At 46.9% G+C, this 16,124-nt stretch overlaps 1 protein-coding gene across 3 annotated transcripts in view; it reads left to right on the top strand.

The window, feature by feature from the left end:
- Nucleotides 1-16,124, top strand: part of lrrc2 (leucine rich repeat containing 2) — a 136,533-nt gene that overhangs the window by 74,782 nt on the left and 45,627 nt on the right. For all 3 annotated transcript variants that reach the window (XR_011593421.1, XM_070881947.1, XM_070881946.1), the window contains one exon: nt 6,679-6,831. Coding sequence is in view for 2 of the 3 variants with exons in the window: in XM_070881947.1 (XP_070738048.1) it covers nt 6,679-6,831 (153 nt within the window). In the remaining variant the exon portion in view is untranslated. The remainder of the gene's footprint in view (nt 1-6,678; nt 6,832-16,124) is intronic.

Below are 16,124 nucleotides of genomic sequence, written 5' to 3'. Positions count from 1 at the left end.
CCTTCAGAAGAAGAGTGATGGCTATGCACACCGAAATGCTAGGAGCAATAGCAAGCTTGCCAAAAACCTCTTGGTAATGTCAAGGAGCATGGAGGACTCCGACTCCCCCATTGGACGGGCTTTGCACAGAGCTTTGAGCCCATGATTTCCAGGATAGAAATGATGGACAACTTCAGGAGAGACCTAGTCAACCCAGCCATGATGCTGCTTGTGATGGGCGATGTAACTGCTTCCATTTCAGCACAGACGGAAGCAACCCAATGTCTCAGTGGTGCGGTGGAAGCTTAGACTGCTCTCATGCAGTCTCATGAATCATGGTGGCTGGAAGATTGCTGGGACACTGGACTGACTCAGGATGAAGGCACCGTGACTGCTGCCAGGATAGTAGGCATTGACCACAAGGATGCACTGGGCATGGTCACACAACATCTGCACATTAAGTGAGTGGTCGACTTTGCAGTATGCAGAACATCTCAGGATTGGTATGCAGTGCCCACAAAGCCATGTGGGTGCAGTTGATGGCGCTCTGCACCACTGGGAAGCCTACGCTCATTAAAAAAAACCACATGTGCGCTTCTCCTTCAGCTGTGGCTCAGTGGGTAGCACACTCACCTCTGAGTCAGAAGGTTGTGGGTTCAAGTCCCACTCCAGGTACTTGAGCACATAATTCTAGGCTGACACTGCAGTGCAGTGCTGAGGGAGTGCTGCACTGTCAGTGGTGCCTTCTTTCGGATGAGACGTTAAACCGTGGCCCTGTTTGCCCTCCCAGGTGGACGTAAAAGATCCCATGGCACTATTTCAAAGAAGAGCAGGGGAGTTATCTGGTGCCCTGGCCAATATTTATCCCTCAAAAAACATAACAAAAACAGATTATCTGGTTGTTATCACATTGCTATGTGTGGGAGCTCGCTGAGCGCAAATTGGCTGCTGCATTTCCCACATTACAACAGTGACTATGCTCCAAAAGTACTTCATTGATTGTAAAGCACTTCGAGTCATCTGGTGGTCGTGAAACGCACTTTATAAATGTAAGTTTTTCTTTATTTTTGCAGAGAGCCTCTGTGACCTCCCGGTCAACTAGGAGATATTAGCTATGTCTCCTGCTGCAGACTGGAAGGATCTGGTGGTGAAAAAATTGATGGCCACAGTGACCTCGAGGGCCACTGGCAGCACCATTATCGCCCTGCTCTCAGGCTGCAGGTCTGGTTGCAGGAGGTGGCAAAATTCTGTGACCACCTCCTTGGTGAAGTGGAGCCTCCTAATACATGCTCCTCACTTAAGTGGAGATAGGAAAAGTGATCTCAGAAGACCCTAGATGGGTAATATTGTATTCCTAACACAGATGAGACTGCACACAGGGAGGTTAAAGTAACAGTGACTTCAGTCTTTAATAAGACACTCCAGAGTGAGTAACAGGCCTTAGGGGCCGGCTTATATACAGTGCTCCCGAGGGATGCTGGGATCCCTTGGGACTTCAGCGGATGAGCTCCCTGGTGGCAGAACATGGGAGTGCATGCTTTACAGATACACAATATCACTCCCTCTCCCCCCCCACAAAGTCAAAGTGAAAACTATTTACAAGGTGAGGCGGTCGGGAGCCTCTCTTTCCCTGGTGGAACGCCTCGGTACAAATGTCTGTTCTGGTGTGTTGGCTGTGCCCTCGCTGGGCTGGCGTGTTGTTGGCCCTGCAGGGCTGCTGGGTGAGCCTGGCCTTGCTGGGCTGTTGGGCGTGATGGGTTCGATTTCCTGGTCCGGCGTGGTGTCGTTGATCCTTTGGGTGTGTGTTGTGGGCTCGAAAAAGGTGGTGTCTGCTGTGGGTTGTTCTGGGCAGTCTGTGAACCGCAGCCTCGTTTGGCCCAGGTGCTTTCTGCAAATTTGTCCATTGTCTAGTTTGACTACAAACACCCTATTCCCTTCTTTAGCTATCACTGTGCCCGCGATCCACTTGGGACCATGTTCATAGTTTAGCATATACACAGGGTCATTCAGATCAATTTCCCATGACACAGTGGCGCGACCATCGTTTACAGTTTGTTGCTGCCGCCTGCTCTCTACCTGATCGTGCAAGTTGGGGTGAACCAGCGAGAGTCTGGTTTTAAGTGTCCTTTTCATGAGTAGCTCAGCCAGGGGCACCCCCGTCAGCGAGTGGGGTCTCATGTGGTAGCTGAGCAGTACTCGGGACAGGCGGGTTTGGAGTGAGCCTTCTGTGACTTGTTTAAGGCTCTGTTTGATGGTTTGTACTGCCCGCTCGGCCTGCTGGTTTAAACGGGGCCGAGGTGACATGTTTGATCCCATTGCGGGTCATGAATTCTTTAAATTCGGCACTGGTGAAACATGGCCCGTTGTCACTGATCAGTATGTCAGGCAGGCCGTGGGTGGCAAACATGGCCCTCAGGCGTTCACTGGTGGCGGTGGCGGTGCTTCCCGACATTATTTCACATTCAATCCATTTTGAAAAAGCATTCACCACCACCAGGAACATTTTACCGAGAAACAGGCCCGTATAGTCGACATGGATCCTTGACTATGGTCTGGAGGGACAGGACCAAAAATTTAGTGGTGCCTCTCTGGGCGCGTTGCTCAACTGAGCATATTCGCTGCATTGCCGTACACAGGACTCGAAGTCAGAGTCCATACCGGGCCACCACACGTGGGATCTGGCTATCACTTTCATCATTACTATACCCGGGTGTGTGCTGTGGAGATCCGAGATGAACATCTCCCTGCCCTTTTTGGGTAGCACTACGCGGTTACCCCACAACAGGCAGTCTGCCTGAATGGACAGCTCGTCCTTTCACCGCTGGAACGGCTTGATTGGCTCTTGCATTTCAACGGGGATGCTGGCCCAGCTCCGATGCAGTACACAGTTTTTTACGAGGGACAGCAGAGGATCTTGGCTGGTCCAAGTCCTAATCTGGCGGGCCGTGACAGATGGTTTATCATTTTCAAATGCTTCTATGACCATCAACAAGTCTGCGGGCTGCGCCACTATCAACAAATTTGCAGGCTGCGCCATTTCCACCCCCGTGGTGGGCAATGGTAGCCGACAGAGAGCACCTACACAGTTCTCGATGCCTGGCCTGTGGCGGATGGTATAGTTATACGCTGATAGTGCGAGTGCCCACCTTTGTATGCGGGCTGAGGCATTAGTATTTATCCCCTTGTTTTCAGCGAACCGGGATGTGAGGGGCCTGTGATCGGTTTCCAGCTCAAATTTGAGGCCAAACAGGTACTGATGCATTTTCTTTACCCCAAACACACATGCTAATGCCTCTTTCTCAATCATGCTGTAGGCCCTCTCGGCCTGAGACGAGCTCCAGGAAGCAGAGGCGACAGGTTGCAACTTCCCCGCAACGTTAGCGTGTTGTAATACACACCCGACTCCGTACGACGACGCATCACATGCTAGCACAAGTCTTTTACACGGGTTATACAATACAAGCAGCTTGTTGGAGCATAAAATGTTTCTGGCTTTCTCAAAAGCAATTACTTGTTTTTTTCCCCATACCCAGTTCTCACCTTTGCGCAATAACACATGTCGGAGCTCTAAGAGGGTGCTTAACCCTGGTAGGAAGTTACCAAGATAGTTGAGGAGTCCCAGGAACGACTGCAGCTCTGTGATGTTCTGTGGCCTGGGCACGTTCCTGATAGCCTCTGTCTTGATGTCTGTGGGCCGAATGCTGTCCGCCGCAATCTTTCTCCCCAAAGACGCCACTTCTGTTGCCATGAAGACGCATTTCGACCTCTTCAGCCACAGCTCTATGCGATCCAGTCGCTGGAGGACCTCCTCCAGGTTTTGTAGGTGCTCAGCGGTGTCCCGACCCGTGACCAATATGTTGTCCTGAAAGACTACCGTGTGTGGTACCGACTTGAGTAGGCTCTCCATGTTTCTCTGGAAGATCGCTGCAGCCGACCGAATTCCAAACGGGCATCTGTTGTAGATGAACAGTCCCTTGTGCGTGTTGATGCAGGTGAGGCCCTTCAAAGCTCCAGCTCCTGCGTCATGTAGGCTGAAGTCAGCTCGAGCTTGGTGAATGTCTTGCCTCCTGCCAGCATCGCAAATAGGTCATCTGCCTAAGGTAGCGGGTATTGGTCCTGTGGAGAGAAATGATTAATAGTTACTTTATAATCGCCGCAAATCCTGACCGTGCCATCACTTTTGAGTACTGGAACAATCAGGCTGACCCACTCACTGAATTCCACTGGGGTGATGATGCCCTCGCGTTGCAGCCTGTCCAGCTCGATTTCCACTCTCTCCCTCATCATGTGAGCTACCGCTTGTGCCTTGTGGTGAATGGGTCGTGCCTCTGGGATCAAGTGGATCCGCACCTTCTCCCCGGAAAAGTTTCCAATGCCTGGCTCAAAAAGGGAAGGAAATTTGTTAAGAACCTGGGTACATGACATCAACATGTGATAGCGCTCGGATGTCACCCCAGTTTCAGTGGATTTTGCCCAGCCAGCTCCTAAGCAGTGTGGGGCCATCGCCCGGGACAATCCACAGTGGTAGTTCGTGCACCGTGCCCTCGTAGGTGACCTTGACCATGGCGATGCCCAGGACAGTGATAAGCTCTTTGGTGTATGTTCTCAGTTACGTGTGGATGGGGCTCAGGGCTGGTCTGAGTGCCTTGTTGCACCACAGTCTCTCAAACATCTTTTTACTCATGATGGATTGGCTAGCACCAGTGTCCAGGTCCATGGTAAGCCATTCAATTTTACATTTAGCATTATAGGTGGACATTTCGTCGAAAATGTGTGCACCCCATGTACTTCAGCATCTGCCTCCTCTCTCTGAGGCTCGAAATTGCTTTGATCCATCATGGACCGATCTTCCTCTGCCATGTGGTGGTTAGCAGGTTTTGCAGAGCTTGCAGCTCGTTTGCAAGCTCATTGGAAGTGCCCCATTGTTCCACAGCTCTTGCAAACATACCCTTTGAAGCAGCATGAATAGGCTGAATGGAAGCCTCCACAACGCCAACAAGGTGTGAATTGCCTTGCATTCATCCTTTGTTGCGGACTCTGAGTCATCTGGTCACCTGAGGCCTGCTGTCAGTTGCAGACTCATGGGTTCTGCCCTGTACATTTCTGCTCGCAAACACAGTTCCAGTTAATTTGTGAACATTGCTAGCACTTGTGTGCTGAGAGATTTGTTTGGTGTTATCACTGGTGGACATAAATGCCTGTGCTATCGCAATGGCCTTACTGAGGGTCAGTGTCTCTGCAGTCAAAAGTTTTTGTAGGATGGTCTCATGGCCAATGCCCGGTACAAAAAAGTCTCTGAGCATTTGCTCCAGGTAACCATCAAACTCACATTATCCTGCAAGTCGCCTTAGCTTGGCAACGTAGCTCACCACTTCCTGACCTTCAGATCGCTGGCATGTATAGAACCGATACCTCGCCATTAGCATACTCTCCCTCGGGTTAAGATGCTCCCGAACCAGTGTACACAGATCCTCATACGACTTATCTGTGGGTTTCACCGGAGCCAGAAGATTCTTCATGAGGCTGTAGGTCGGTGCCCCGCAGACCGTGAGGAGGACCACTCTCCTTTTTGCAGCGCTTCCTTCTCCATTCAGCTTGTTAGCTACAAAGTACTGGTCTAGCCATTCGACATAGGTTTCCCAGTCCTCATCCTCCGAGAACTTCTCCAGGATGCCCACAGTTTGCTGCATCTTTGCATTGGATTCGTATACTCATCACCAGTTATTGTGTTCCTAACACAGATGAGGCTGCACACAGGGAGGTTAAAATATCAGTTACCTCAGTCTTTAATAAAACACTCCAGAGTGAGGAACAGGCCTTAGGGGCCGGCTTACATACAGTGCTCCCAAGGGATGCTGGGATCCCATGGGACTTCAGGGGATGAGCTCCCTGGTGGCGGAACATGGGAGTGCATGCTTTACAGATACACAACAGGAAAGGCCTCCTGTTGAGAGCCCTCCTGGCCCTTCTCCTCCTCCCTCTGCATGCATCGTCTCTTCTTTGCTGCCTTGGCTCCATCTCCCGATGATACTCAAGTGCGAGGGGAACTAAAAGTATAGCCCCCACGACTGTAAACAAGTATCGTGAGCAGAAGCTTTTAAATGACAATGAAGATGTTCTCCACTTGCACCAACACTCCCTGTCACCTCAGGAGCTTAGAAAGCTGCAAGAGTCGCAGAAAATGACAGAGAGCCAATCAAACTGAAAAACCATGCTGCAAAGTGTTGATGATGATCCTTTTAAATAGCGCTGCTGGAGGCTCCTTCCTGCTACTAATGCTTGGTCAGCAGGTCATGATTAACACGGGCCGGTAAGTGGAGCGACGAAAGCGAAAATGGCAGATTGGATGTCAAGTGAGCGTTGCACACTCACTGACATCATGATCGGCCTAATCTAAATATCTGTAGGCATCAGCACTGCTACGGACCTGTCCAAAATGGCGACGGCCATGGGACCTGCCAGAAGCGGGAGGAAACAAGGCAACCACCATTAATGGCCAGCAGTAAACTCCTGAATTTCTAGGCCATTGTTTTAAATAAAAACATCCAGATTTTCTTTTGGATGCAAATAATTTTTTTAAACTTCTATTAGGTAAAGAATACTGAGCTACTCAGGATAGTATTCTCCTTTACTGTGATTGGGAAGCTTGGGCTAATATTGTGTTCTTTTTGTAATGTGTATTTTTCATATTATACACAGACTCAATGAGCTACAGTCCCTTTTCCTTCAGAAGAACAAGCTGACCTACCTGTCCAAAGTCTTGTGCAGGATGACTAACCTAAAGATGTTAGTTGTCAGTGGCGAGGACATAAAGATGTTACCAACTGCTCTGATGACTGACCCCAATCTAAAGTAAGTGCTGCAATATAATTTTTCTTTATTTCACTTTTGTAAATAATGAAATACTCTCTCCCTCTCCATTTATTGCCCTCTATTTCTCGCTTTAAGCTCCCACTTTTGCTTACAGTCACCATGTGGCCCTTCAACTGTAAGGTCTGGTACCTCCATGATGTTCTGAATGCTACTGTACGACTAATTGACCTACCTGCTTCTGAGGGGTGCGAGGTGGAGCCAGTTTCAATAGATTACTCCGACCTCCTAAACTGGTCCATGTCACTGCTGTGTTAGTTTCCATTTACTGTAAAGATTCTGGCTGACAAAGCTTATCCAGTGTCAGTCAAAGCTGAGATTTAAATTCTTGCTAACTATTGTTAGCTATGAGGCTACTCCCGCACGTTAGTCACTAACAGAATTTCTACTGGTGCACATGAAACATAGAAACATAGAAAATAAGTGCAGGAGTAGGCCATTCGGCCCTTTGAGCCTGTACCACCATTCAATATGATCATGGCTGATCATGCAACTTCAGTACCCCATTTCTGCTTTCTCTCCATACCCCTTGATCCCTTTAGCCGTAAGGGCCACATCTAACTCCCTTTTGAATATATCTAATGAACTGGACTCAACAACTTTCTGTAGTAGAGAATTCCACAGGTTCACAATTCTCTGAGTGAAGAGGTTTCTCCTCATCTCGGTCCTAAATTGCTTACCCCTTATCCTTCTAATGTGACCCCAGGTTCTTAACTTCCCCAACAATGGGAACATTCTTCCTGCATCTAACCTGTCCAATCCCATCAGAATTTTATATGTTTCTATGAGATCCCTTCTCATTCTTCTAAACTACAGTGACTATAAGCCTAGTCGATCCAGTCTTTCTTCATATGTCAGTCCTGCCACCCGGGAATCAGTCTGGTGAACCTTCGCTGCTCTCCCTCAATAGTAAGAATGTCCTTCCTCAGATTAGGAGACCAAAACTGAACACAATACTCAAGGTGTGGTCTCACCAAGGCCCTGTACAACTGCAGTAAGACCTCCGTGCTCCTATAATCAAATCCCCTCGCTATGAAGGCCAGCATGCCATTTGCTTTCTTTACTGCCTGCTGTACCTGCATGCCTAACTTCAATGACTGATGTACCATGACACCAGGTCTCGTTGCACCTTCCCTTTTACTAATCTGTCACCATTCAGATAATAATCTGCCTCCCTGTTTTTGCCACCAAAGTGGATAACCTCACACTTATCCACATTATACTGCATCTGCCATGCATTTGCCCATTCACTTAACCTGTCCAAGTCCCTTGCAGCCTCCTACCATCCTCCTCGCAGCTCGCACTGCCATCCAACTTAGTGTCATCTACAAACTTGGAGATATTACACTCAATTCCTTCGTCTAAATCATTAATGTATATTGTAAATAGCTGGGGTCTCAGCACTGAACCTTGCAGTACCCCACTAGTCACTGCCTGCCATTCTGAAAAGGATCTGTTTATTCCTACTCTTTGCTTCCTGTCTGCCAACCAGTTCTCTATCCACGTCAATACATTACCCCCAATACCATGTGCTTTAATTTTGCACACTAATCTCTTGTGTGGGACCTTGTCAAAAGCCTTTTGAAAGTCCAAATACACCACATCCACTGGTTCTCCCTTGTCCACTTTACTAGTTACATCCTCAAAAAATTCTAGAAGATTTGTCAAGCATGATTTCCCTTTCAAAAATCCATGCTGACTTGGACCGATCCTGTCACTGCTTTCCAAATGCGCTGCTATTACGTCTTTAATAATTGATTCCAATATTTTCCCCACTACCGATGTCAGGCTAACCGGTCTTTAATTCCCCGTTTTCTCTCTCCATCCTTTTTTAAAAAGTGGGGTTACATCAGCTACCCTCCAATCCATAGGAACTGATCCAGAGTCTATCGAATGTTGGAAAATGACCACCAATGCGTCCACTATTTCTAGGGCCGCTTCCTTAAGTACTCTGGGATGCAGACAATCAGGCCCTGGGGATTTATCGCCTTTGAATCCCATCAATTTCCCCAACACAATTTCCTGACTAATAAGGATTTCCCTCAGTTTCTCCTTCTCGCTGGACCCTCTGTCCCTAGTATTTCCGGAAGGTTTATCGTGTCTTCCTTAGTGAAGACAGAACCAAAGCATTTGTTCAATTGGTCTGCCATTTCTTTGTTCCCCATTATAAATTCACCTGAATCTGACTGCAAGGGACCTACATTTGCCTTCACTAATTGTTTTCTCTTCACATATCTATAAAAGCTTTTGCAGTCAGTTTTCATGTTCCCTGCAAACTTACTCTCATACTCTATTTCCCCCCCCTAATTAAATCCTTTGTCCTCCTCTACTGAATTCTAAATTTCTCCCAGTCCTCAGGTTTGCTGCTTTTTCTGGCCAATTTATATGCCTCTTCCTTGGATTTAACTCTATCCCTAATTTCCCTTGTTAGCCACGGTTGAGCCACCTTCCCCGTTTTATTTTTACGCCGGACAGGGATGTGCAATTGTTGAAGTTCATCCATGTGATCTTTAAATGTTTGCCATTGCCTATCCACCGTCAACCCTTTAAGTATCATTCGCTCGTCTATCCTAGCCAATTCATGTCTCATACCATCGAAGTTATCTTTCTTTAAGTTCAGGATCCTCGTCTCTGAATTAACTGTGTCACTCTCCATCTTAATGAAGAATTCTACCATATTATGGTCATCCTTCCCCAAGGGGCCTCGCACAAGATTGCTAATTAATCCTCTCTCATTACACATCACCCAGTCTCGGATGGCCTGCTCTCTAGTTGGTTCCTCGACATATTGGTCTAGAAAACCATCCCTAATACACTCCAGGAAATCCTCCTCCACCGTATTGCTACCAGTTTGGTTAGCCCAATCTATATGTAGATCAATTACGAGGGGGCATAGGTTTAAGGTGGTTAGTGGAAGGTTTAAAGGGGATTTAAGGGGAAGCTTCTTTACACAGAGGGTTGTGGGGGTCTGGAACTCGCTGCCTGGCAGGGTGGTGGAAGCAGAAACTCTCACCACATTTAAAAGGTGCTTGGATGTGCACTTGAAGTGCCGTAACCTGCAGGGTTATGGACCTAGAGCTGGTAAGTAGGATTAGACTGGTTGTCTGGCGCAGACACGATGGTGAGTACATCATGGAATCTAATACTGCCAGAGTGATCTCCTGGACTAGTTTCGATCGCCTGGATGGTTCGGAGAGGAATTTTCCCAGATTTTTTTCCTCAATTGGCCGAGGTTTTTAATCTGTTTTTTTGCCTCTCCAAGGAGATCGCATGGCTCCGGGTGGGGTGAAGTAAAAAATGTTGCAATACATGGGGTATCGTAGTTGTGTCGGGCGGACTGGTTGGGCCAGATGCTCTTTACCTATCTGCCATTGTTCATTGGTTTATACGTAACCTTCAGGGCTGCTGACTGAGGGCCATGTGGCTCTTTGACGGTCTGCGCGGACACGATGGGCCGAAATTGCCTCCCTCTGCGCTGTAAATTTGTTTCTATGTTTCTATGGTAACACTGGCACAGCACAAATTGACAAATTGCTGTTTTAAGAATTAGCTTGGATGTTTTAGCAACCTTATTTTCAGCCGGTCAGTCAAATAGATTTATCACTTTCTTTCTGTTTGATTTGTTTTGTTTGGCCTTGTGTATTCCATAAAAAGCAGCATTGCACTTTGGTAAAATGATTTATCAAAGTTGCCTTCGCTCTGTTGGCTTTGTTACTGATCAGAGAGGAATGTCCCACAATATAGTGTATATCACCAAAGAGTATATTCAAGCAAAGAGTGAACTTAACCCTTTACTGACTGCATTAAGTAGCATTCCTGCAAAATAAATGAACTGAAAATAGCTATGGAAGAAAAAAAGCTAAGAAAAATTATTGTAGCTGGCATGATCAAAAATTGCAAATCTAGCAGAAAATCAGGAATACTCCTTTTCTTCCTATATTTCGGTTTTCAAAGCAGCTTTGGCATATATCAATTATAAGTAAACAGGTACAATATTTCTAAAATTTGCTTTACTTTTATCATTTTTGAAACTATATTACTTTGTTCTGTCAGGGCTGCCACATGTTACAACAGCACACACATAAGAACATAAGAAATAGGAGCAGGAAAGGTCACCCGGCCCATCGAGCCTGCTCCGCCATTCAATAAAATCATGGCTGATCTGATCATGGACTCAGCTCCACTTCCTTGCCCCTCCCCATAACCTTTTATTCCCCTATCGCTCAAAAATCTGTCTATCTCTGCATTAAATATATTCAATGACCCAGCCTCCACTGCTCTCTGGGGCAGAAAATTCCATAGATTTACAACCCTTTGAGAGAAGAAATTTCTCCTCATCTCAGTTTTAAATGGGTGGCCCCTTATTCTGAGACTATGGGCTATAACCTCCACTTTTGTGTTTATTGCCCAAAAATGGGCGTTATTTCTGGCATGGGCGTTAAAAAAGGGTTTTCTGATCGCCGGCTTCTCGCCCATTCTCAAAACATCTAGTTTCCATTTTTGAAAATGGGCGTTACCGCGAGCAATAGCAAATGGGCAGTAGCGTTAAATTTTTTTGACCTTCTGCCGTAAAGTGTCCTTAGCAACAGCATGGCAACGCTCGATTCCCTCGATTCAGGAGGTCAAGCGTCATCATGACATGCGCAGGAGAGGAGACAGAGAGAGAGGGAGCAGAGAGGGACTGAAGGCATGTGTGGCTGTGGTGTGTGCTTGTTTGGCTGTTGTGGGAGGAACGACGGAGATTGACCAGCAGCAAAAAGCCTACTAAGCACCAAGAACATAGTTGGCACTGAGTTTTTGTCCAACAAATAAGATATAACATGGAAGGGATGGAGGAGACCCTGGAGCTGGTAGCCAGGAACACTGGTGGCAGAGGGCTCCCAGTGGTCCGGAGCACCGCACTGCACCCCAAGGTGATGCACCCCCATTGCCAACCACACGAGAGCCAGCAGCAACAACTTGCTTCTGGCTCGGAGCACCTTCCCACCTTGGGACGGTCCTCTCCCATATCCGTCCAAGCAGTGCTTCGGCCATCACCCCCCCCCCCCCCCCCCCCCCCCCAATGAAGCATTGCCTAAGGACTTCCTCAGCCAGGCGGCTTGGAGTCAGGAGAGGAAGGGGGAGGAGTGGGAAGGGGGAGGGGTGGGTAGGGGTAGAGGGGTGGGAAGGGGTAGAGGGGGACGGGCGAAAGGGTTGGTTTCAGACTAATGTTCGGTTCAAATGTTTTTTATTTAACAAAACCTTGTTGCACATTGGCTCAGATAGCTGCACCATTACACGGTGGTGATTCCTTAACATCAAAGGGTATAATCACGCTCAACTTCAATCTACTTAAACTTTAACTGTCACCAAGGTGATGCCCACCATTGATGTATGACCTGCACACCCAGCAGTGTGTCAGCCTTGTAAATAACACCAATGTTATTTCAGGCAAAGAGATCATTGATGAGCTCCTGACGTAAGGCTCTTGCAGCTATCATGCCACCATGGGCCCTTTCCTGCAGTCTACAGGGGGGGCGGGGGCATGATTTCAGCGTCAGCCTGATTATCTGGACCGATGTCAGCGTCCACCTCCTCGTTCTTCTCTTCCTCTCTCTGGTGAGGTGGACTGTCAGACTCATCAGGCAATTCTTGTCCCTTCCTGATAGCCAAGTTGTGTAGCATGGAGCACACAATGACGAATTGAGCTACCTGCTCAGGGTGGTATTGGAGCTCGCCTCCTGAGTGGTCCAGGCATCTAAAGCGCTGCTTCAGCACTCCAATGGTTTTCTCCACAATATTGCGAGTTGCTCTGTGGCTCTCGTTGTATCACCTCTCGGCCTTTGTTTGGGTGTCACACAATGGGGTCATCAGCCAGGTGGCGAGGCCATATCCTTTGTCACCAAGCATCCAGCATTGACCTTGTAGCTCATTGTTAAACAAGTCAGATACAGTGCACTCACGCAGGATGTGAGCATCATGGATGCTGCCCGGCAATTTAGCATTCACTGCCATTATAATTTGCTGGTGGTTGATGATCAGTTGGACATTCAGGGAGTGGAATCCCTTACGGTTCCTGAACACCTCTGCATCCTGAAAAGGTGCCCGCATCACGATGTGTGTACAGTCTATTGTTCCCTGCACCTTGGGGAAATTTGCAATTCTGGAGAATCCTGGAGCCCTTTCACTCTGTGCCTCCCTGGTCATAGGAATGCTGATCAAGTCCCTCCTGCATGTGTACAAGGCTTCAGTGACCTGTTAATGCAGCGATGTGTGACATGCCGAGAAAGTCTGCAAATGTAGCCAGCTGTGACCTGAAAAGAACTTGAGGTGTAGAACGACAGTGCCGTGGTGACTTTGACCTCGACGGAGAGTGCAGTACTGATGGTGCTGGCAGGCTGCAGATCTGCCCTTATCAGCTGGCATACCTCAGTGATAACCTCTTTGTGGAAGCACAGTGTCCGAAGGCAGGTGGTGTCAGGCAAATCGAGGTAAGAATGCTTCTCCTTGTACTTGCGGGAGGTGTAATGTCTGATCCTCCTCATCTGTCTGTCACTTCTTACATTGGGCACATAATGCAGTGGAGCATTCCTTCAGCGATGTCGAGTCTGCTGCATGTATTTGGTTACCAAGAGAGAGTGAGCAAGGACAGGCCCCATTGCAGTAGCTTTCTGTTTTCCGCCGATTGCTCACAAACAAGGAATGTCCCGATGAAGACACCTCTTCAATTCCAATCGGTCACAGTGTGGTCAAGATGTTTTTACAGATGTTCACATCAACTCCAATGACCTGCAGAGTACATCCGAACTCCGCCAAGATTGAAGCACAGCAGCCTTTTAAAGGACGCGACATGTGATCAAGAACATGGCGTCCATAACGCTGTGATTAGTTCCGGTTAGTTTCACTTTTTGTGGCCGTTTTTTTGGGCGAGCGATATTGTGAGCGATATCTCTGCAAGGTGGTGAAATTGACGATGGGTAATCTCCATGGCCACTAGTTTGGGTAAATATGTTCTTTATGACAAAAAACAGTGAGCAGGCGTTAATATTGAATCTCGGCATTAATTCCGTGCGGAACGTAACGCTGGGCGATATTATGGGCGTTGAATTCGCCCATTCTGCCGATTCTGCCCCCAAAAAGTGGGCAGGCGGTAATATTTTTTCCGGCATTAAGCACATGTGGAAAGTAACGCTCGGCGATAAGTTTCTGAAAAATGCCTGTCAGTTTCCATTTTGTGCCAAAATGGGCGATATATGGCCGTTATATGTCATTTCAACAGTAAAATGAGTGTTAAGTGGGCATTAAGAATGCAAAAAAAGTGGAGGTTCTAGCCCATTGTCCCCTAGTTTTAGTTTCCGCTATGAGTGGAAATATCCTCTCTGCATCCACCTTGTCGAACCCCCTCATTATCTTATATGTTTCGATAAGATCACCTCTCATTCTTCTGACCTCCAATGAGTAAGGGCCCAACCTACTCAACCTATCTTCATAAGTCAACCCGCTCATCTCCAGAATCAACCTAGTGAACCTTCTCTGAACAGTCTCCAATGCAAATATATCCTTCCTTAAATACGGAGATCAAAACTGTATGCAGTACTCCAGATGTGGCCTCACCAATACCCTGCTTTTATACTCTATCCCCCTTGCAATAAAGGTCAACATTCCATTTGCCCTCCTTATTACTTGCTGTACCTGCATACTAACATTTTGTGTTTCATGGAGAAGGACTCCAGGTCCCTCTGTACTGCAGCACTTCGGAATTTTTCTCCATTTAAATTATAATTTGCTGTCTATTTTTTCTGCCAAAGTGGATAACCTCATATTTTGACACATTATACTCCATCTGCTAAATTTTTACCTACTCACTTAGCCTGTCTATATCCCTTTGCAGATTTTTTGTGTCCTCCTCACACATTGCTTTCCCACACATGTTTGTAAGATCAGCAAACTTGGCTACATTACACTCGGTCCCTTCATCCAAGTCATTAATATAGATTGTAAATAGTTGAGGCCCCAGCACCGATCCCTGCGGCACATCACTAGATACTATTTGTCAACTGGAAAATGACCCATTTATCCCGACTCTCTGTTTTCTGTTAGTTAGCCAATACTCTATCCATGCTAATATATTACCCCTAACCCTGTGAACGTTTATCTTGTGCGGTAACCTTTTATGTGGTACCTTATGGAATGCCTTCTGGAAATCCAAATATAACACATCCACTGGTTCCCTCTTATCCACCTGCTCGTTGCATCCTCAAGAACTCCAGCAAATTTGTCAAACATGATTTCCCTTTCATAAAACCATGCTGACTCTGCTTGATTGAATTATGCTTTTCCAAATGTCCCGCTTCTGCTTCCTTAATAATGGACTCCAGCATTTTTCCAATGACAGATGTTAGGTTAACTGGTCTATAGTTTCCTGCTTTTTGTCTGCCTCTTTTTTTAAATAGGGGCGTTACACATGCGGTTTTCCAATCCGCTGGGACCTCCCCAGAATCCAGGGAATTTTGGTAGTTTACAACCAATGCATCCACTATCTCTGCGGCCACTTCTTTTTAGACCCTAGAATGTAAGCCATCAGGTCCAGGGGACCTGTCGGCCTTTAGTCCCATTATTTTACCAAGTACTACTTCTTTGGTGATAGTGATTGTATTAAGTTCCTCCCTCCCTATAGCCCCTTGATTATCCACTATTGGGATGTTTTTAGTGTTTTCTACTGTGAAGAACAATATGTGTTCAACATCTCTGCCATTTCCCTGTTCTCCATTATTAATTCCCCAGTCTCATCTTCTAGGGAACCAACATTTACGTTAGCCACTCTTTTCCTTTTTATGTACCTGTAGAAACTCTTATATTCTGTGTTAGTTTACTTTCATAATCTAGCTTCCCTCTCTTTATCATGGTTAATTAAGAGTAATGCAGTTAGATTTAGTTGAGCATTATATTGTAAGGTGCACAGTTTGCTTCCTTAGGATGACACAGTTTCTAGCCCTAAAAATCTTGTGGCACCATTGTTCCACTGTGCAGTGGGGCAGAATTTACACCTGGTACTTTCACTTACCAATGAGCCCATCCCAAATCACAGGAATGGGATGATTGAAATAATTTGTGCAGGGATCAGTGTCTCTAGAAGTAACAATAGTGGTGCCCACCTCGCGGAGGTAGCTGAAACTCAAATTGGCATCCTGCTGCTCCAAAAGGGGAAGCCTAAATCACGCTGAAGAAAAATGCCAGGATTTTTTAAATTATTCCAGATTGCGGTAATGTATGGCCCCTGCAGTAATGGTACCCAC

Source organism: Pristiophorus japonicus, chromosome 1 (genome assembly GCF_044704955.1).
Source record: "Pristiophorus japonicus isolate sPriJap1 chromosome 1, sPriJap1.hap1, whole genome shotgun sequence".
Taxonomy (NCBI): Eukaryota; Metazoa; Chordata; class Chondrichthyes; family Pristiophoridae; genus Pristiophorus; species Pristiophorus japonicus.
The sequence above is the reverse complement of the archived record's forward strand: the minus strand, read 5'-3'. Positions and strand labels throughout refer to the sequence as shown.